We start from the raw sequence: 22,992 nt of genomic DNA, 5'->3' as shown, positions 1-22,992 counted from the left end.
GAATACTAGTCATACTTTCAAAATTGAAAAATACAATATCCACTTTTTTTTTTGCAAAACTATACTTTGTTAATTATAAAAGTACAATAATCATTATATAAGGAATGTATTTAGATGAAAGTCAAGACTCTCCTACAAATAAAATCTTTCCAAAAGATCTTTTCAATTAAGATTTTTTCAAATGAAATCAATTAATATCTTTTCAAAATAAAACCAATTAAATATCTTTTCAAATAAAATCAATTAAAATTTTTCAAAATCAAATTTAAATAAAATCAAGGGTAATATCTGGTAAACGTTTATCTTGATATATAATTAAAGTTGATTATATTCAATATTCGAAAAAATAGGATTTGATTAACCAATGGTATACTAACAGGTTACTAACGGTAGACTTAAAACAAATTTTATTTAATTAAAGCTGATTATATTCAATATTCGAAAAAATACGATTTGGTTAACCAATGGTATACTAGCAGGTTACTAACAGTAAACTTAAAACAAATTTTATTTAAAATGCGCAATTAAGGTTTACTAAAAAATTATTCATGATATACTAAATAATACTTAGCTATAGGTTTGTCAACGATTAACCTAACGTATACTAATAGTGTACTAAAAACAAGGTTATTGGTGCACCATTAATACACCATTAGTTAACTAGTAACAAAAATAAAATTCAGTAACAGTTTACTAACGATTTTATTAATAATATATTAAAAGTAAAATTTATTACAAGTTAACCAACGGTTTACCCAATGTTAACCATTAGTTACCCACCAAAAAACATTACGATTCTCATAAGCATTTCTTCAAACACCTATAGTGCAGGCTGAACATTGATTCTATATATACATCCACGACAATCCACCACCAACCTCCACAATAAACCCAACAAAACTCAATAATCCAGCCACATCAAAGAACAAAACAAAGCCTGTTATAAAAGAGAGCAGCCGCAACTAGCGGAAAAAGGGAGCGACATCTTCGAACGGCGCAACGCAGCAGAAGCGGCAGAACGGTGAAATGGAGCGGAAGCAAAAACGAGACGAAAAGCGGCTACGGCGTTTGACAGCAACATAAAAGAAAGATCGAAAATCTCAATAGCAGCAATAGTGAAGATGACGACGGCGTGAGTGAGTGAGATTCAAGCTCAGAGAAGAGGGCGGGAAGAGAAGACGAAAAGAGACGGCGCCGGGATGAGAAGAAGAGAAGAGACGGCAAGTTAATTAGGTTTCTTGCATGAAATTAGGTTTTGCTCCTTTAAAGGAATTTATTGGAGTAAGAAATATTTGTGAAAAAGTAAAAAGGTAGAAATCTAATAAAAAAAAGTCAAAACGTAATTGTCAAAAATGAAACCTAGGCCCGTATCTTTGAGATTAAAATGATATATTGTAGTATATTGTCTAATTAACTCTACATATTACCCTCGTGGACCGGTTAACCGGTCCATGCCCACCCCTACTTGAAACTATATAGGTCACTTAAAAAGGTGCACTAATACTAAGTCGTACACATCAGAATCTAAGGGCTAGGGTTTCTTTTCTTAATGATGAAACAGGCACCTTAATAGTGTAACTCGTAATTAATTTGGCTAAGTAATATTTTTGGATCTAATACATAAATGATGTTGAAATAATTAATGCGAGTTTGTCCAATTGCACTTTTTAGTTAATCTCAGTTTTATTTTACAGCTACTTTAATTAAGTAAAATTTTATAATTGAATCATTTGCTTTCCTGCATCATAATCAGATTTATTTATATTAATACAATACTTAAAAACACAAAATCAATAGGCCTTTTTAATTTGAAGAATTGATACTAATAATATTCTCACCAAGCCATTATAATTTTTCTACTTTTTTTCTAAATATAATATTTTTCTTTTATTTAAAAAATTGTTAATTCTTTCATTTTTTGATAAGTCTCTATTTTTCTTTATGCTATTGTTTTTTTATATAAAAATACCATCACATGTAGTTATTATAATGTGTGGCTCATGTGGAAGAGGGAGTAATATTTATTTTTGAATTCTAATACATGAGATCTATGATATTATATTGGTTATGTGAATTTACTCCATATTATAGCATGTAATGGAGTTTTTCTAAAACATAGATTTTTTAGAAGAAATATAAAATTTACCAAATTGCCTATATTTCTTAGTTTATTTATATATTTTTCTAGGAGTCATTGCGAAACAGAAAATGAACTTTAACATATTTTGTATTTTCAACATGAATATTTAATTTTAGCAATTTAAAATATAAACTGGCCATATTTTGTAGTTTGAAATACCGAATAACTTTTTGATAAAAAATGAACATGTGAAAGCCAAAATTATGACTAGGTATCATATATTCCAGCATATATATATTTATGTTTTACTGAAAAAATCTGATATTTTAAATTGTGAAAAATTAATAATTTTTATTTTAGAATTATCACAACTAAAAAATTATGTTAAGCTTATAAAATACATTACAATTTATAATTTATTTTAAATTAATTAACCATATTAGATAAAAATGGCAGAACAAGAGTATATGTTTCGAACTTTAATATTGACATTCTCCAACAGTTATGAGAAAAATAAATACAAAAATATTATTTACACAAGGATAAAAGTAAATTAGTACAATTTGTTGGGTATTCCGATTTCTTGATTGATGGTACTTGATTTTTCTTTCTTTCTTTCAATATGGTACCTAAACTTTAAATCGTAACCACTATATACCTGAATTATAATTATATAATAGTAAAATACATTACGTTAAAATTAATTTTTATGACACTGAAGTAGACATTCATCTTATACGTGGAACAATTATATTACTCTAAATCTATATATTATATAATTGAGAGGACCAACGGAGCCCTCTCATTGATTCTCACCAAATAGAGCATTGTGGTAGTCTCCAATTTATTTAAACTACTTATTTTACTTTAATTGATTTAATTAGTTTTTAATCTAAACAAACTTCTTAATCAATACAAATTGTCTATTTATTAGTATCAACATGAATTTTACTCGCCTCCAGTTATTTACAATTCTATCAAACACTCTTCTAACCTCACATTATTCTGTTGTATAATAATTGAATTTTAAAATAAAGAGAATAATTAAACATGAAACCATTCATATAGAAGTAGAACCCTGAGATTAAAAATATGAAATTATTGTTACAAATTAAGATATAAGTTATATTTTTGTTTTAATTTTAGTTCAAATGTTAATTTTCATATCAATAATATAAATACACGACCTTAACTAAATTTGGTATATTAAATACTGGAATTAAATTATAATGATATATATAACGGTTAATTGCAAATTAAATCATAAATTTTATCATGATTTATTATTATAACACGAATTTTGAAACTTGGCAACATCAATTACCAACTTCACTTTTTGGAAAATTAAAATACCGACCAATCATGCAATAACAAAAATATTGATGTGACTGTATATTTTAATGTCTACGTCAGTTTTTATTTTGCTCGGTGTTCTGATTTACCAAAAAATAAAAACTGATAAGTAATGTTGCCATGTTTACAGTTCGTGATGCAATTGCAAATCACACTAAATTTTATGATTTAATTTGCAATTAACACTCTATATTAATTGTCTTTTAGTCCAATTATTTTCAATATTTTAGACATATAAAATTAATTTTCTTTAAATACACTGATTCAATATTAATTTTAAATAATTGTTCTTCTTACTAATATTAATCAGAATGAGTTAATGACTAGAAAATCTATCATTACATTTGAAAGTCCTATGAAAAATATGGAAGTGGTAAAATAAAACATGATTGATTAATATGATTTTCAAGTAACATAAATATAAAATTAATAAATTATTTTGTAACTGCAATAAAATATAATTTGATAAATTATATACTTTTATATGTAATTCAAATTTTATGTTGCTACAAAAAATTCACATTATTTGAAAAATTTAAACTTTGAACTTCTTTATAATTCACATGTAAAATTTAAAAAAATTATAATGATATGCAACTAAAATATAAAAGAGCCAAAAAAAATTTGTTCTATTTATTATTGAAATTTATATTTTTAAAAATTCGTACAAGGACTTCAGTTATAAAGGATAAATAGGTATGCAGTCTTTTCCTATGCGATTATCGAAGATAAAAATGAACATTTATTTTGTGAAAAATTGCAAAAGATCAAATCATGCAAGCAACTTTGACGAATATCATTAAATAGTTGAAATCATGGTACCCGATTAACAATTTACTATAAAAATCAATAATATTATCAGATTTTGACAAAAAAAATACATTGTTTTTGTTAACATTGTTTTATTAATAAAATTATTATTAAAATTAAATATTAATTTAATTCCGCGCTAATGCGCGGGTTTCCGACTAGTGGTAAAATAATTCTCTCTCAATTGCTTAGACATTAAGAAGATATTTAACTTTTTTAAAAACATAGTTTAGAGAAAAGTTATTATTTTTATTTTTAATGAATATTATGATTTCACGTGTCATATATTCATACATCATAAGCTTATCTTGCGGAAATTAGGATTTATTAGCGAAAGACGTCTTATTGTTACGACGTTTAATTTAACTATATTATCATAGAAAAAAGAAATTAATTAATTCAGATGTCACTCATAAAAAAATGAAAAATTGGATGGTAGCATTGTAATGCAAAGTAATGAAATTAGTAGGGTAACTTATCCCGTTTTCTTCGGTATCCATCTTAGGCGAGGGAGCAAAGTTCCACACTATAATAAAAATATGAAAATGTGAAATAAAATAAAATAAAAGCAGCTAAAGAATTAAATGTGTGTTTATTTATTTTGCTTTTTCCCTAATAAGGACCACACCTATTTACACATCAAATTTAATGATTCTGATTGGTAACACTAATGGCATTTTCTGTTCACATGTTTTGATTTCTGCAAGATTGCTTTACTGAGAGTAGTTATTTCACTTAGGGCACATTGGGTTGTCCAATTTTAAAATAAAACTGAAAAATTTGATATCATTCAATCCCGAAACAAACCGAGTTCCGATAGATCGAACCCTAATTTCGAGTTTTGAATCTGGTCCTCGCCCTGAATTGAATCAAAGTCCCAACTTCAACTCTATCTAACCCCAAACCCTAATCGAACACGAGTTTCAAATTCTAACTCTAAACCGAATCCCAGGGACCCAACCTAGAACTTGAACAAAAGTGAGTTTCGACGACTCAAACTAAAATCCTGACACTAGCATGACCTAACCCTGAACCAAACCAAAATTGAGTCTTGAATCCTGTCTTCGAACCAAACCCGAGTCTCTACCCAACCCGACCTAACCCTAAACAAAATCAAACTTGAAACCTGAATCCTGACCACAAATTAACCAGTCCCGAGTCTCGACCAATCCGAACTAGAATCCAAATGCAAAACCATAGTTTTGATCTGACCTGGACTAGAACCTAATCGAACCTAATCTTGATCCAAACCAAACTCAAATCCCAACCTGACCTGAATCTGAATCGAGCTGAAGGTTCGATTCCAATTGAGTCACCAACAGTTAATTAATTTTAACTCAATTTTATATCATTAAAATATAGTCTTTGTGAAGCACAATTAAAAAAGAAAATGAACTCTAATTTCAATTTTTTTTAAGATATTGGGGTTTCATATATTTTTTTAAAAGGATTCTTAATGGAATATAATTCCATTACTTAACTTTCATAATTTACATACCAAATTATATGATTAGAATGAAAATATAATTTTGATTTGTAAATTAGGATAGTAAGAGTGCCTTTATTGTTGCAGTTGGGGAATTAGATCATTAAGGTATTGGATGCAGTACTATCATGGTTTTGTGATTTTAAAGGAGACAACTTAGCAAATGCAATTTAAAGCTCTCATTAGAGCTTTGGCTTCAAGTTGAATTCTGCTTGTTGAAGCACTTATTGAAAGACATAAATTATTAAATCTTACTATATCTTAAATTGTGTGTCATATTTTTCAACATAAATATGATATGAAATTCTTGAAATAGACTTTTAAAAAAATCTGGTTTTCAAGAAATTTATTTATTCATTAGCGGCAAGGAAGAAAACATTTATATACTACTCCCTCCGTCCCCGTAAAGATAGAAAAAGTAGTTCTTTCACAAGAATTAAGAAAGTAGTTAATTACAGGTAATTTGTGATAATTTTTCTAAATTGTCCTTTTAATTTCTTGAAATAAATCATAATAAATTAGTGATTCACACAACTCAAAGCCACTATATAAATAATAGCCAATAGAATTTTAGATGCATAAAAAGCATACATTGAAACTTTAAATCAATTAATGTTGATATAAGGGTATTTTAATAATTTTATAGTTAACTAACACTACTTTTTCTATCTTTGTGGGACAAAAAAAGTAGCTACTTTTTCTATCTTTACGAGACGGAGGGAGTATAACATATCTATTAATTATACTATGCCTGCCCAAAATTGTAAGAAATTTTCTGTATATATAATCTTATTTAATTATATATTTTTTTAAATTAAAAGACAAAATAAATTACTATATCCATAATTATTATGCAGTTAATATATTCATCTTAATTAAATAAATTAAACTATTTCGGTCTGTCAATTTCACATTTTAAGTCAATTATATCTAAGCATCAAATATAAAAGATGAAAGATCTTATTAATCTATATTCAAAGATAAAATTGAATAAATAATTTTTCAAATTTGTTAAGAATTATTTTTAAAATATGAATTAATTTATTACAAAAATAAATTAAAATTTAAAAATATATATTATTTTTATCAATTACACTGTTCACCTTTTAATTGCTACTTGAATATAATTGATACTAATTATAAAATTATCAACCAAATTGACACAATTTTTTTTATTAGAACGGATTTATTGATGTTTTTAATAATTTAGAATATATTAATTGATTTTGTCTTTTTATAATGGGTTTGGTCATGTTTGAATTTTTATAGTGGGCCTGGGCTAATACTTCATGCTATCTGCAGTTTGAATCCATATTTTGCTGCAAGATTTGCAAGTTGCAAGGAAGCTATGAGCAGAACATTGGACCAAATTGGAGAATTCATAATACAGTATCTCAATCCACAAGTTAGACAAATTAGAGGGGCCAAAGGAAGAACTTATAATTGATTTTTCACTTGATGCATACAAAACTTAAATCCACCAACTGAAATATTGGTCTGTGTTCACTGCCACTTACAATAAAGATGCATGATAGAGCTCTATGATTTAGTTACAGTTTCAACAGCAATTCACAGCAGGCATGGTTATTGTCCCAGAATGTCTGATACCGACTTGTTGACGATCCGGAATATCTCTTCCCTGTAGGCAAAAACAAAAACAAGCACATAAGCTCACTGGAATACGAGAACTTTGGTTATAACGACATAAACATTAATTAACTGTATAAATCAATGAATAAGGAAAATAAGTTACATGATACATACCGATCAGGTTTGAATAAAAGATATCGATAAACAAACCACTGTAATTTGTAGAGCAGTTCAGTCAGTAACAACAAAAGTAAGTGCTAAATTATATAATGAATGCGGTGATAATTAGAGTGATCAATAAATAAGGAAAACAAATGGCAAAAGAAGCTCAAAAGTTTTTTTATCGATGCAAAGTTTGCTCATTTGTTATTTATATTTTCAGTAACAGTTAGCGGTTGCATGTATACTTACTGAAGAGTAAAGAATGCCGATGAGCTCCAGAATGCTGGGGAGGACCGGTAATTTGTCAACAGCCTATCATTACCAAGTAAAACAGAACAATCAAAAGACTATCAGACTTCAAGCTCCCAATTAGAAAAGCATTAGAGTGTAAGTATGTGCATCTGTCTGTGTTTAGGGGATAAGAATCTATATTTTAAATATATCTAAATCAAATTCCAAAAGTAAATTGCATGTACATCCAAAATAAGTAAATATCCTGGTGGAAATTTTACTATATAGGCTCATTCACTTTAACCCTGAATCAGGTTCAAATTTTATCGGGGGAGGGGCAACGTAATGGTACTACGTAAAGAGTTTTCCTTGCTCATTATACGATAGACAAATTATGTTAACAAAATCCCGAACTAGTCTTAGGCTTTCTTAAACCATCTTCCTGGCTCATGTGCATATTTACGAACACTGCAATCAATTTCCGTAATCATCATCAAACTACACGACTAACTAATTTTAGGTTGAAAATATAGATCCTAATGATAACATTACATTATATATTCAAAGGAATGATTCATCATAATTACCGATACAAAATTTGATGATGCCCATAAAGCTGCTATAGCTGCGAAACCTAAACCGGCAAGAGCCCACCGTTCTTCAGGATTGTCCCACTATTTCGCATAAACCAAAGACAAATTACAAATACAGAAATGTTTAACAAATGAATCATCCATGATGCAACAAATGACTCGCATCTTATTTGCAGGGAAGTAAACAAAGAAGATATCAAGTCAGCTCATACTGATGATAGCAAAATTAAGTACCAAAAGGGCACCAGCAAATAGAAAAAAAGTAGACTAAAGAACGCCAAACTGAACAAAATAACTGAAAGAGAATTGCAGATAAAGGTACATACAATATCCTGAACAGATTTAACAATGCTGAGAGAGCTTGATGATTCTGAGCTCTCCCCAACAGCCTTCACAACAACAGCAGCACCATTCCGTCTTCCTGAAATGCAAGATAATAAAGACTCAATGGATTAATACATAAAGAAGTACGGATGCCAGAAGACATTAAAACCAGGTGCCTTGCCGCATAATTCGGCCATTACAAGAACCAAAACTTAAAAGCTCGAGGCATTTCGCCATTTATAATTTCCATAATAATCCAACATCATAGTCGAAATACTAAAATAAATACATAATATCTATATTCTATATCTATATAGTATACACAACGCGCAGGTAACGAGAATACAGATTGAATTTGATGAATATAATTTGGGCTATTTATCTATCATAATCATTCAATTCTACACCACATTAGCCCGAAAACACATAGCCAATGAGCCCATATCTCATTATCACATCCCATTGGCAATGATCATAGAAAATCTACTCTACAAATTGAATGTAACACTAAATTCAAAGCAATATTTGCTCACCTATCCACCAAACAATTAATAACTATGTCCCATTTCAACAAAGCCATAAGCTTTAACAATATGAATTGAAGTAACAAAAAAAGAAAGAATCTTTAAAACCCACATAAATGAAGCTTATACCTTTAACTGGCACAACTGGAAATTTTGGAAGAGTCTTGAAAAGGGTAGTCCTAGTAGAAGCTAATAATGCTGGAGAAGCCAAGTTTGCAACAATGGAAGCCATGTATGCTGTTCAACTACCTGAATGAAATTCAAAATATATTATATATCAAACAATAATACGATTACATTTTGAGAAGTGGGTTTCTTTTAATTGCCATTTCTAAACAATTTTGAGAAAAAGAATCAATGATTAAGACTGGGTTTCATTAAAGATTACCTCTTTAATTGCAGAGAGACAAAGAGTAAGCTGTAATGAAGCTTTAAGCACCACAGAGAATTTTGGGTTCTGTGGACAGGAGGCTGAGAGAGTACCAACACTAGACTGAGGAAGGCGTAGCTTCTGTTGTGGTGCGACCACATGTAGAGGAACAACCGATACGTAGGTGATTTTTCTTATAAGATGTAGAGTCTAATTACGGAGAGATTCTTAGACAGACCCAGTCCACCATGTCATCTGTAGACTAAATCTATTATATAATGACACGTCATTAAAATGATGGCAGTCTTGTAAATGTATTTATTACTTATTTACACTTTTGAATAGTAATATTATAAAATTATCATCATTTTAATGATGTGTCATTATGTGATAAACTTAGTCTACGGATGATATGGTGGACTGAGTCTACCTAAGATTTTCTCCTAATTAGGTTAGGAATTTCTCTTAAGTTAAGCAGTTAGATTTTTAAGATTTTTAAACTAGTTTTAAACAATTGGCCTTGATATTTAAAATTGAAATTTTAGAAATGAACCGGAGAGCTTTAGCCACAAGAGTTAGCCTCACTGACATACAAATGTGATGTCACTGTAAATTTCTACATGCGACTTGTTGGAAGCATTTAAATTAGTTCAAAATGCTCGTATTAAGTAGGAGGTTTGACAGTAGAATACCGAAACTAGTCTCTCTTGAAAATTTAGTCAGATAGCCGGGTTATGCCCAAAAAATGGTCAAAAATTATTTCCAAAATAAAAATAATTAAAGTTTAGTTTTATTTTTTATTATTGTGAATTTTCATTTAGGACTGTAAATGAATCAAACTGCTTATGAACAATTTGACCAGATCAATAAATTGAAATTGAAATTTGATTTTATTTTTGTTTATTAAACGAGTCTAATATAAATAAAATAGTATTCGCTTTATTACATTCATAAACAAACTCGTATATGAGCTCGTTAAATGAACGGGCTTGCATTTATCTCGATTATGAATTTACCAATTGATTTATACACCAGTTCGATAAAGAGTGACTTGTATAATCAATATTTGAATTTAAACTTTCTGATTAAATTTGAATAACTACACATCAGTTCATTTAAATATTTGGTGATACCAAACAAAAATAGTTGTAACTATATAATTAATGAAATGAATAGCATGAGTCGTTCATGAATTTTAATTCTCATTTATGGATAAAGATACTAAGCTAGAAAACATACTAAATCTAAAAATCGTTACCATATGAATGTAAAATTATCTAAATTAAAACATATAGCAATTAATATACTTAACAATAAAAGTAAAAGTTTAATTAGGAGAGTGTGAGGGTTAATCCACAAAATGGGAATTGATAAACAAGCTTGGCAAATATACGTAGTCTAGGAAAATGATTTAGGTGGCTCAAAGAATAGAAATTGGCGTAGCCCAATTTTAAACTATCCAAACACTACCCAAATAAGGAACTTATATAGAGAAATATTCATATCAATTAATTAAGCAGATGTGACAAGTGGACAAAATTAAATTGGAATTTATATCCAATTAAACTGACAAATTCGGATTTAAATTATATTAAAATTATTTTCAATTTAGTTTAATTTAATGGGAATAAATAAAATTTATATTTGGTATAAATCGAACAAAAAAACAACTGAACTTTTTTATTTTAGAACAAATTACGTTAAGGTTCCTGAGATATACCATAATTAACAGTTTGGTGCACCTTGTTTCAAAAGTCTACTTAATAATCCCTCAGTTTTAATGCCGTTAACTATTAAGTCCCTCCGTTAATTTCGACACTTATTTTCAAACGGTTTGGTACCCCACCTTTAATTTTACGAACGATTTGATCCCTCATTTTTAATTTTATTAAACGATTTGATCCCTCACTTTTGAACGATTTAGTATCCGAGTTTCAATCTGTTAAACAATTTAGTTCCTCAAATTAACAGAAGGATCTCTCAGTTTACGGAATTAAAACTGAGGGACCATTAAGTAGACTTTTAAAATAAGAGATATCAAACTGTTAATTATGTTATATTTCAGAAGCTTCTAAGTAATTTGTTCTTTATTTTAATATAGAATATCTATTTTTAATAAAATCAGTTTAGTTTTAATTTTTTTTTTAGTTTGATTCAATTCTGTTAGAAGTGAATGGAGCGGGCTAAATCTGATTTGCATGCGTGAGGAAGTACATAGGCCCAATATAGATAAAATTGGAAGTACTCTTGCATTTGGTACAACATAGATCCATTTTCCTCTTTGTATAATTGTTCGCACGTGTAATTTAAGATAGAAATAGTATTATTAAAACCAGAAAAGATTACATTTTATGCCAAAAAATAGCATTATAGAGCTTATTAATCTATTCAGGGGCGAGAAGTGTCCTAATAAGAAAAATAAAGGAGGAGTACTAAGGAAAAAATCAATAAACTGGATTAAAGTAGCAAAATAATATGAAAGCAAGTACTGGACGATTAAAGATAATTAATAATTAGAGAGACAAACAGTTCATGTTTAATTAGGCATGATTATGAATCTGATTATCTGTCTATACTCAGTCCGTTTTAAACCCGAAAGGATTAATTCACCCCATCAACTTGACACGAATTATCAAAATGACCCAAATTCATCAAACGGGATCAAAAAACACCAATAATTGCGAAAATTGGTCAAAATACCCCCTTTCCCCTCTCACCCGCGTTTAAAACACACTTTCCATTAAAAAATGATAAAAAAATTAAAATAATCTTAATATTATTTAATCTTTCAAATTAGTACTTGAATTTAAAAAAATAAAAAAAATTCTACAATTTTGAAAAAAAAAATGCTATTTAACCCATCTATTTTAACCCATGTTGTTGTACCAGCTTACATGACATGTTTTTATTTGTTCAATTCCTAACCAAAAATACATGCTTTAATTTCCTTTTTTAAATTGATCCACTTATTAATTGTCACGTCAGGTGATACAATAAAATATATTAAAATAGGTGGATTATATAACATTACTCTTTTAAAATTTTATATATTAAATAATTTTTTTAAAAACCTAGAGACTTTAGTGTACTTTTTACATTCATCCCTCCACCAAAGCCGCTGCCACAATCACCAGTGGTCGCCTCCTCTCAAACGAGCTTCGTCTAAGAATATGACCCTAAGATGGGCCGTCTTTTCAGACAAACGGATCGAACCTCAAACGAACAGATTTGTTCAATAGATTTGAGATGAACAAATCTGTTCAACGAGGGCGGTTGTTGGAGATAGGAGGGGGATGTTGAAGTGGAGGAAAAAGGGCGGCGTTCCTAGACATTAGCCAGAATGGAGGCGTTGTAGATGGTGGTGGTTGGGTTAGTTAAAATTAATTACACTTAAATTAATAAACCTGGTTAATTAGAATGAATTAATATTAAATTAGGAATATGTAGGTTTCAAGTGTTTTTGACTGATTGAGTATATTTGTGGGTTTGTTTGATTCCGTTTGATGAATTTGGACTATTTTAATATTTCGTGTGAAGTTGGGAGGGGGAGGGGAGAAATACTTGTGTGAATCTAGTTCGCCACATAGAATTATGAACCATCCATTAAATACATGACACGTGGCGTAATTAAATATTACAACCAATCAATAAATAGCATTTAATTATAATTAAAAGATCACTAATTAATGTTATATTTATTGATTGGTTATGACATTTAATTACGCCACGTGTCATGTATTTAATGTATGGTTCATAATCTTACGTGGCGAACTAGGTTCACACAAGAACTTCTCGGGGGAAGGGGGGGGGGGGGGGGGGGGGGAGGATTAATCATTTGTTCTAGCAAGCCGGTCGTGGACGATAAAAGATATAATTAGTAATTAGAGAGACAACCGTTTATATTTAATTAGGCTTGATTATGAACTTGAGTATCCGTCTATATGTTTTAAAACCAGATTTAAATACTTATATTTATTTTAAATTGGACATGAAGTTGAATTTATAATAAATCTGTTTGTTATGGACGGACTTGAATTTTAAAATTTTGTTTAAATTCCAATGCATGATAAAAAACAAATCCAACTCGATATAATATGTTGGCCGAGTTAGAGTGATGAATATCAAATTTGAATCGGATTTAGACTTATATATAAAAGAAACAAGCTCGGTTTGATCCGACCCAAATTTGTACAAGTCTGGTCCACGATCAAGTCTAATAATGAATATAAAAAACGTAAAAAATTATTTTACCTTTTCTTTTTAGCATATTGTACATAAGGTGTCCTTGTCAAATCTCAACTATGAGATGACATTTTTAAACTTTTCACATTCGGACTAATTTTTACTTTTGTTGGGTAATTTTTTTTACGGAAGGTAAAGTTCCATTTTCAAATTTTAAACGACAACATAGACTATGTTATGAATGTGGATTCCATTTAAGTTAGAATAGCGTCTTACCTACTCACCTACATATCGAAAAAAAATCATTTTGCCTACTTAAATGTATAGTAAAAAAGGAGTAGAAATCCCGTTGGAATTCAAAAACAGCAGATTCAAAAGAACTACTCCCTCCGTCTCAATAGAGTTGTCCACTTTGAGAAATTTTTTTGTCCCAAAACTCTTGTCCACTTTCAAAAAGTAACTAATTTTTACTTTCAATTTTCCTATATTACCTATTTAAAATCCACTAATGAATAAAGTAAAAGTAAATTATAAGTGGACTCTATATTAAATAGGGGTATGACAAGAAAAGTAAGAATTTTTTTATAAAATCTATAAACAATAATTGCTTTTCTTAAACTGTGTGATAAAGGCAAAGTGGACAACTCAATTGGGACGGAGGGAGTAGTAGTTAGTTGAATTATAGCTTTGTGTAAAAAAAAAAAAATCTAACAGTCAACTCCTACCAGTCCTTTTCTCTACCATTTCTCTTCTCAAAACCAACATTTCTTTTTTAAAACTTAAAATTTTGTTTTTATATCCTTAAATCCATTAGACCCCACCTCACCTCATCTCTCTTTTCTTCTTTCTTAACCTCCATTGTTGTCATTGGCTACCTCCTCCTTAAAACACCCTAAGAAAAAACCTAATTCTCTGTGTGTCATGGGCGTCAACATGTCGAATAATCCACCTTCTTCTCGTACCAAAGACTTCTTCGCCTCTCCCGCCCTTTCTCTCAGTCTCGTACTTTTTCTTCTCTTCTTCTTCTTCGTTTATTTTCATCATATTTTCCTCAATTTACGTATCTCTATATTTGTTTTTGTTTTTGTTTTTGTTCATCGCGGAACTGCGAATTCTAGAGTTTAAAGTATTTAATCTTCATAACGATGAATTCTCGAGTTTAAAATATATATTTAATTGTCAGAAATGTAAATTCTCGAGTTTAAAATATATATCTAGTTTTCAGAACTGTGAATTCTCGAATTTAAAATATATATCTAGTTTTTAGAACCGTGAATTCTCGAATTTAAAATATATATTTAGTTTTCAGAACTGTGAATTCTCGAGTTTAAAATATCACACCTTCATAACTATGAATTTTTTAGTTTATGCATTCTGCACACATGTAATTTTGTATCTATATATGTGCAATCATGTCATGCTTGCATTGAAATATAATTTTATTTGTGGAACTTGTTATTGAGATATAATTATATAAGTTGTTGTAAATATTGAAGGCTGGAATCTTTAGAGGTGCGAATGCAGCAGGACCGGCCACTCTGGCAGCCGAGGTGGAGGAAGGGGAAGAAGGAAGCGGCGGAGGAGGAAGACGAGAAGAAACAGTTGAAATTAGCAGCGAAAATTCGGGGCCTGTAAGATCAAGATCAGATGATGAACTCGAAGGCGAAGAACACGACGAAGAAGAAGATGGTGATGACAAAAATAAGAAGAAAAAGAGAAAAAAGTATCATAGACATACTGTGGAGCAAATTAGAGAAATGGAATCGTAAGCTTTCTTTCTATTCATAATTTTATTCAGATACAAATATTTTCAACATATACTAATCGAATTTATTGTGAATATATATACATATTGACATGTGCATGGGAGTTATTTAATTAAATAATAATTAAACAAAAATTATTGCTATACAGTTTCATAAATATAAGCATTAATTTGATTATGAGGCTATTATATACATTTTATATACGTACTTTATATGGCTAAGAGGATTAGGAAAAGAGTAGATTAAGAAAAGGTAATGACATAATTAAAGAAGAAATGTGATTTAATAATGTAATAAAGTGGGTGAAGATGACTCGGAATTACGTCCTACAAAGTTTTTTCTCTTTGTTTTGACATGTGAATATGGCATTATTTAACCTAGAGAAAATGAAAAGTAATAATCTTTTCATATATGTCTAAAGTTCATTAATTGCTTTTGTAGGTATCTTCATTTATATTAAACTTTTGTATATAATACATTAGTATTTTTCATGTCCACAAATCAATGTAAAGTAAATATCCATTATCTTGATTTAATTCTCTCGAATTGACAGTTTTTCAATGAAAGATAAATTAATTTTTATTTAAAATGTTTTAATATATTTTCAATTCATAAAAAATTTTATAAGTTTGTTTCTATTTCTAAAAATAATAATTATTAGATAGATATTTAAAATATCTTCAATTGAATTAGTTTTAATCAATTAAATTAAATTGATTGTGGCTTTAAAAAAATAGCAATAATTAATAGTTTTAATAGTTTTTAACGCTAAAAATAATTTTATATGTACGTTAAGAGTCATCTTAATTATTATTTAATAAAAAAATTTAAAAACTGAATGCATTAATAATTTGATAAGGATATAATATGTAGTTATTATAATTTTAACTAAATAAATTGAATTTCTGAATATGTCAAATAAACTTATCTTTTATGTACGGATGGTATTAGAAGAAACATCATGTTTAATGTCCGGTCTTATAATTAAATTACTGTAAAAACATAACATATGAGTATTGTACAAAAGAAACTAAATAGAATAATTTAGGGATTTTAAACCATATATTCATTTATAAAAAAAATAGATATCCGCTTTTACACAATATGTCATTCATATATAAAATCTATACATATCGCCACATTAGTTCTATCTACGAATGATACGATAGATAAAATGTATATAATTTTTTTAAAATACATAACTTTTTCATTAAAAATTATATCTTATATTCGATCAAATACTTATGTTTTGAATTATTTATCAATCCTTTATATATAAAATGTATATCTCGTAATCGAAATAACTTCTTTTTTTTTTCATTTCAAAATTAAACAATTACAGGCTTTTTAAAGAATCACCACATCCAGATGAAAAGCAAAGACAACAATTAAGCAAGCAACTTGGACTTGCTCCTAGACAAGTCAAGTTCTGGTTTCAGAATCGTAGAACTCAAATCAAGGTGATTAATTATTACATAGTTTAATTCATCAAAAAAAAATTATTACATAGTTTAATACTAAGTTTTTTTTTTCTTAATTAAATGTGGCATGATAATTAATTTGTTGCAGGCCATACAAGAAAGACATGAAAACTCGTTACTGAAAACAGAAATGGAGAAACTAAGAGATGAAAATAAGGCAATGAGAGTGACCATCAACAGAGCTTGCTGCTCTAATTGTGGCACTGCTACTACTAGCAGAGATTCCTCCTTAACAACTGATCAAGAACAACAATTACGTATCGAAAATGCTAAACTCAAATCCGAGGTTAGTTTAAATATTAAATATAAATATTACTATCATATTACTAATTATTCGTCTTTTTATGTTATTTAAGTAAAAATTGCACTAGTGACTTATAGCAGCAGTATGGACCGTTGTTGATTGCTGAAATTGTTATATTATTAGATTTATTAGGGAAAATTATTATTTATATCCGGAATATTGATCATTTAATTAAATATATTTCTAAAAACAATTAGATAGCCCGGTCCGTCAATTTTATAAACTGGGACAATTATATCTAATTTTTAATTTATAAAAAGTTATATATTTTTCTTTTCTAGTTGGACTAATTAAGTAAATCCACGTCTAATTACATATGAATACATGTGTCCAAATTATAAAATTTACGGGCTAAATTATCTATTTTTTTTTTAAATATTCAATTAAATGGTCAAAATTATGGATACAAGAAATTATTGTGATGATTTATTACAATAATTTTGAATCAGCTACATTTTTTCATGTTGCAATAATTTTTATCTAAATGATTTTTAAAAAAAAATGATAAATGGCTACCGAGTAAATTTTTCATTTCTTCTATGCATTATTGCAACAGTTATGAAACTAGTACTTGCTATGGACACAATACGTAGCTGGTTTTTGATGAATTTTAGTGACAAATTATAATCTGTTACTAATGTATATTATTAAAGACGGATTTTTTGAGAAAAATAATAACAAATGAGTAATTAGTGATGATTTTATATGGTTGTATTGATGTAAAATACTACGTCGCCAATTCCATCACTTAACTCCCCACAAAAGATGATAAAGTTGTGACGGATTGTATTTCGCCGCTAAACTTGGTGCCACCTTTGACTTAGCGACGGAAATATTAGCTGGTTTGATTATGTTGTCGTCTTTAATCATATGCAGATAGAGAAACTTAAAGCTGCACTAGGGAAATACCCACCGGGTGCATGCACGGCTAGTAATGAACAAGAGATCATCAACAGAAGCTCACTAGATTTTTACACTGGAATTTTTGGACTCGAGACGTCAAGAATCATGGAAATTGTGAATCAAGCAACGGAAGAACTTAATAAAATGGCTACTACTGAAGAACCATTATGGATTCGGAGCGTCGAGACTGGTCGCCAAATCCTAAATTACGACGAGTATATGAAGGAGTTTAATGTTGAAAATTCAAGAAACGGAACACCAAAATTATCCATTGAAGCATCTAAAGAAACTGGAGTTGTGTTTGTTGATCTTCCAAGACTTGTCCAAAGTTTCATGGATGTGGTAAGAATCTAAATTTTTCGTCACATAATACAAAAAAAATTACGTAAACCTAATTCGTCATATAAAATCATAACATTATTGAATTTACATACAATTATACTTTTAAAAGTTTAATTTAATTCAACACATCTATAATTGGACATTGATTGACCTTGAGCAATATCAAATATCAAACATATACACAGCATGTTTAGTCGTTGGTTTAATCACTAAAGAAATACTCAATATTTTTTTTATTTATGTTCAAATGTTTTAATTTTGTTAATTGTAGTCCAATTTCGATAAGTATATTTAAATTATAGCCAACTAGACATATTTATTCAATAAATAATTTTTTTTTTAGTTATAACCGAACTTAAACATTTTTTTCAATTGAAGTATACTTATCTAAATTGGATTATAGATTTGGTTATAGATGAAATTGAGTAGATGAGGAAGATCAAAATTGAGTAGTTTACTGCAGTTTAAGTTTATTTGAGAAATTAGTCTACAATTAACGAAATTAAAAGGTTTGACCATAAATGAATTTTTTGAAATAAATAAATATATTTGAATGATTAAACTTTCATAATTTTACATAGTGAAGTGGGTTTACAGTAAATTATAATATTTGGAATGATTAATTTTGATTTCAAACATAGAATCAATGGAAAGAGATGTTCCCATGCTTAATCTCAAAGGCAGCTACAGTTGATGTAATCTGCAATGGAGAAGGTCCTAGTAAAGATGGAGCAGTACAATTGGTGAGCTTGCAATTTTTTTTTAATTTTCTTAAAAAAGAAATGCTTATTAACTATGCTTAGTCTAATTAATTTTTGAAGCAACATCATATTTAGTGAAGCTAAAATCATGATGGACTGTGACTTTTTGTCACATGAAAGATTAAGCAACTAGTAGCACATAAAAATTTAAAATGCAATTAATGATTGTTATGACCCATTTTATTGAATTTTATGATAACTACAAAATTGTATATTTGGCAATTGGCATAACTATCATTTCATTTTGGTCCACATTACACATGTTGTGATGATATGCACCTCCGATCTATGCCAAAAATAATGTTGTTGATTTTTTAATATAATTAAATATATTTGTTTTTCATAAAATTAGAACACATAATTTATAGTATTATTAAATACTTCAATAGTTATAGTTAGATTAGAATTAATTGTTGTAAAATGTATAAACTTTAAATTTTCATGATTCTAAACATAAAACATTCTTGTTAAAAAACAAAGGATCAACTCCGCTATTAATTTTATGCTTCGGGGACATATAACTCATTTTTACCTATATTTTGATCAATTAAGGATAATATTTTTTTTATTTTAAATCAATTAAGGAAAATACATTTTTTTTATCAATTAAAGACAATTTTTATTTTTAGATGAACTGAGGATAAAATTTAACCATTAATGGTTCCAATTTTTAAAGTTGTTCATATTGTACAATTTTGTCCTTAATAGACCCAACAACCGAAACTTTTATTGATCAAAATCACTGAAGATGAATTATTCGATTCTGAATTACAAGTTACAAAACCGAATTGACGGTTTACTTAATAAAATACTGATGTGAATATCGGAATATATATATTAACACGCCACTATCTTCGAGAGCTGATGATAGATCACGATATAGTAGATACTAGAAAGCGTGAAATCTGAAATTTAGTGAATTGGATTGCAGATGTTTGCAGAGGTACAGATGCTTACACCAATGGTGGCCACAAGAGAAGTATATTTTGTCAGATTCTGCAAGCAACTTTGTGCTGAGAAATGGGCAATTGTTGATGTTTCTGTGGAAAAAGTTGAAGATAATATTGATGCTTCATTGGTTAAATGTAGAAAACGCCCTTCTGGTATCATAATTGAAGACAAATCAAATGGCCATTGCAAGGTAATTACTACAAATATCCACCAATGTTTTCGATTTTTTACTAATTTATACATATATATGACAAATTTTCAGATAAAATAAAAAATTGATTGTCACTTATGTATTTTTAATATAATATTTGATCGTCACATGCATTTTACACTGAAACCTTCCGTTAAAATAAAATTAAAATTTAATTGTCGATTACTCTAAATATATATGTTTTGTCAACAACAATATATCATGCTTTATCATAATTATTTAATTCTTTGTTCCTCCTAAACGTAATTATATCCACTTGTTTTTTCTATTTTGTTTATTGCAATTCAAGCATTTGTAAATGAAATAATTTGTTTTTGCTCTATTGATTATTATTCATTTGAATTCATATCAATTAATGAAATGGATGGGATACGCCTCATTTCTGATTTCCCTTGAATGCATGCCAAAACCATGTCGTTTTCCAATTTAATGCCCCTGAAACATCAATTTGTCTCTATGCATTCTGACCCTTCATTTTCACTAGTCATTTTTATATCAACCCATGATCCTTCAAATGGGGGGCGGAACTGAGAGCGAGTGGCCTGCGGTTTTCTAACTGTCAGTTATCGATTATCTTTGATTATTTTTTAGTTGTCTCGTTCTGCTCTTTTCTTTCGTTTATTTTTTCTGGTTCCGCCACTGATTTAAAATAATTATCACAGTTTTAACTTTAGTTTGGAACCCGAATAATTAAATTATATCTTAAATCAAGGAAAAAAATAAATGAATATTTTATAGTTGATTGATGATATAAAATGGTTTTCAGGTAACATGGGTTGAGCATTTGGAATGGCAGAAGAGCACAGTTCATACATTGTATCGTACCATTGTTAATAGTGGCTTAGCTTTTGGCGCAAGGCACTGGATAGCAACACTGCAGCTCCAATGCGAACGTATTGTTTTCTTCATGGCAACCAATGTCCCTACAAAAGATTCAACAGGTAAATACTTATACGTAACGAAAAACGCCGAAACAATATTTTTAACAGTAATAAAATATAAATATAGAATTTCAAAACCATTTATTTGAAGGAAAATAGAATGCTCAAATGTAGGACTCGACAAGTTTTCGTACAACGTAAAAGGTTTCCGGTTAACTTGGCTATTATAGGTGTTGCAACACTGGCTGGGAGGAAAAGTATTTTGAAACTGGCACAGAGAATGACATGGAACTTTTGCCGGGCGATTGGTGGGTCGAGCTACCATACATGGAACAAAGTCACCGGCAAAACAGGAGAGGACATTAGGGTTTCTTCTAGGAAGAACTTAAATGATCCTGGTGAACCTCTTGGAATAATCTTGTGTGTTGTTTCTTCTGTATGGTTGCCTGTTTCTCCTCATGTTCTATTCCATTTCTTGCGCGATGATACACGGCGAAACGAGGTATCTTAGCGTAATTTCTGATAAATTATACAGTTATTATTGATCAAACTTTCAAATCATTGATCTAGTAACTCAATATTCCAATGCATGTATGTACTCCCATCAGTGGCGTGTATTCTGTTTAAATCGAACTGAACTAAACTAAATTTTGAATTTTTCCGAACCCGAATCAATCTTATGATGCCTTTTGTGCTTGAAATTTCCCAGTGGGATATCATGTCAAATGGAGGTCAAGTTCAATCCTTTGCAAATTTAGCCAAAGGACAAGATCGAGGCAATGCAGTATCCATTCAAGTAAGTGATCTTCTATATCTCACATAATTAATTTGATCTATTTCATTTCTCTAATTCTTCTTTCATGTTCTTTTATTCTGTCAATTACAGAAAATAAATTCGAACGAGAATAGTATCTGGATGCTGCAAGATTGCTGCACAAACGCTTACGAATCCATGGTAGTCTATGCTCCTGTCGATATTAACGGAATGCAATCTGTGATTGCCGGCTGTGATTCAAGCAGCATAGCTATATTACCTTCAGGATTTTCGATTCTTCCCGACGGACTCGAGTCGAGGCCCCTGGTAATCACTTCCAGACACGACGAGAAGAGCTTAGAAGGAGGATCTTTATTGACAGTGGCATTCCAAATCCTGACAAGTTCATCCCCGACAGCTAAAGTAACCATGGAAGCTGTCGAGTCTGTTAACACACTCATATCGTGCACATTGCGAAGTATTAAGACAAGCTTGCAATGTGAAGATGGTTAAGGACTCTTAGCTTCTCTTAGTTAGGTTGACACTATTTTATTGTAAGAGATATAGTTTTCTAGATTTTATGTCTGTTTTATTTCCCAACACATTCTACATATTGAAGAGGGAAACGGGGAATTAAAATTTGTCAAATGCCATTTTCTTATAATTTCAATTGCTGTCTTTGACAATAGAAAATTTAGATATGAACTCTTCAGAAAGACACCAACAAGTAACAACTTATAGCGTACAAAACTGACCTGCTTGCGATCTGCAAACCTGATCATAACAGGCTCGGACGGGATCCAATTAGACCCAACTGGGTAAATTCGAGTTCGGACCGAATATGTATTATTTAAGTCTGGTCCATAAAATGAATTTTGCGGGTTTGGTTCAGAGTTTTTTGAACTTATATAGCATTTTTATTTAAAATAAAAG

General features: G+C 29.3%; 2 protein-coding genes across 2 annotated transcripts; one reads left to right on the top strand and one right to left on the bottom strand.

Annotated features, from left to right (window-relative positions):
• Positions 1–7,144: 7,144 nt before the first annotated feature.
• On the bottom strand, positions 7,145–9,697 carry LOC126679826 (protein CURVATURE THYLAKOID 1C, chloroplastic). Its single transcript, XM_050374831.2, has 7 exons — positions 9,542–9,697; positions 9,283–9,402; positions 8,632–8,726; positions 8,300–8,386; positions 7,731–7,793; positions 7,494–7,531; positions 7,145–7,368 (listed from the first exon to the last, which is right to left on the bottom strand). Exons 2-7 carry the CDS (start codon positions 9,383–9,385, stop codon positions 7,314–7,316), a joined length of 441 nt encoding a protein of 146 aa, XP_050230788.1. The 5' UTR covers positions 9,386–9,402; positions 9,542–9,697; the 3' UTR covers positions 7,145–7,313.
• Positions 9,698–14,423: 4,726 nt separating this feature from the next.
• On the top strand, positions 14,424–22,729 carry LOC126681175 (homeobox-leucine zipper protein GLABRA 2). Its single transcript, XM_050376608.2, has 11 exons — positions 14,424–14,707; positions 15,202–15,470; positions 16,814–16,931; positions 17,041–17,238; positions 18,133–18,501; positions 19,143–19,244; positions 20,194–20,403; positions 21,191–21,365; positions 21,536–21,807; positions 22,015–22,101; positions 22,192–22,729. The coding sequence occupies exons 1-11, from the start codon at positions 14,627–14,629 to the stop codon at positions 22,570–22,572; spliced, it is 2,262 nt and encodes a 753-aa protein (XP_050232565.1). The 5' UTR covers positions 14,424–14,626; the 3' UTR covers positions 22,573–22,729.
• The last annotated feature ends 263 nt before the right edge of the window (positions 22,730–22,992 follow it).

The sequence above is a fragment of the Mercurialis annua genome, linkage group LG5 (genome assembly GCF_937616625.2).
Source record: "Mercurialis annua linkage group LG5, ddMerAnnu1.2, whole genome shotgun sequence".
Taxonomy (NCBI): domain Eukaryota; kingdom Viridiplantae; phylum Streptophyta; class Magnoliopsida; order Malpighiales; family Euphorbiaceae; genus Mercurialis; species Mercurialis annua.
The sequence above is the reverse complement of the archived record's forward strand: the minus strand, read 5'-3'. Positions and strand labels throughout refer to the sequence as shown.

Bases quoted from the DNA above. Each gene is read 5' to 3' on its own strand.
- LOC126679826 (XM_050374831.2), bottom strand. From the start codon at position 9,385: ATGGCTTCCATTGTTGCAAACTTGGCTTCTCCAGCATTATTAGCTTCT. The intron at 8,387-8,631 runs GTATGTACCTTT...TATGCGAAATAG, and splicing joins TTAAATCTGTTCAGGATATT to TGGGACAATCCTGAAGAACG. The intron at 7,369-7,493 runs GTATGTATCATG...TTTTGCCTACAG, and splicing joins CTTTTATTCAAACCTGATCG to GGAAGAGATATTCCGGATCG.
- LOC126681175 (XM_050376608.2), top strand. From the start codon at position 14,627: ATGGGCGTCAACATGTCGAATAATCCACCTTCTTCTCGTACCAAAGAC. The intron at 16,932-17,040 runs GTGATTAATTAT...AATTTGTTGCAG, and splicing joins ATCGTAGAACTCAAATCAAG to GCCATACAAGAAAGACATGA. The intron at 21,366-21,535 runs GTAAATACTTAT...TGGCTATTATAG, and splicing joins CCCTACAAAAGATTCAACAG to GTGTTGCAACACTGGCTGGG.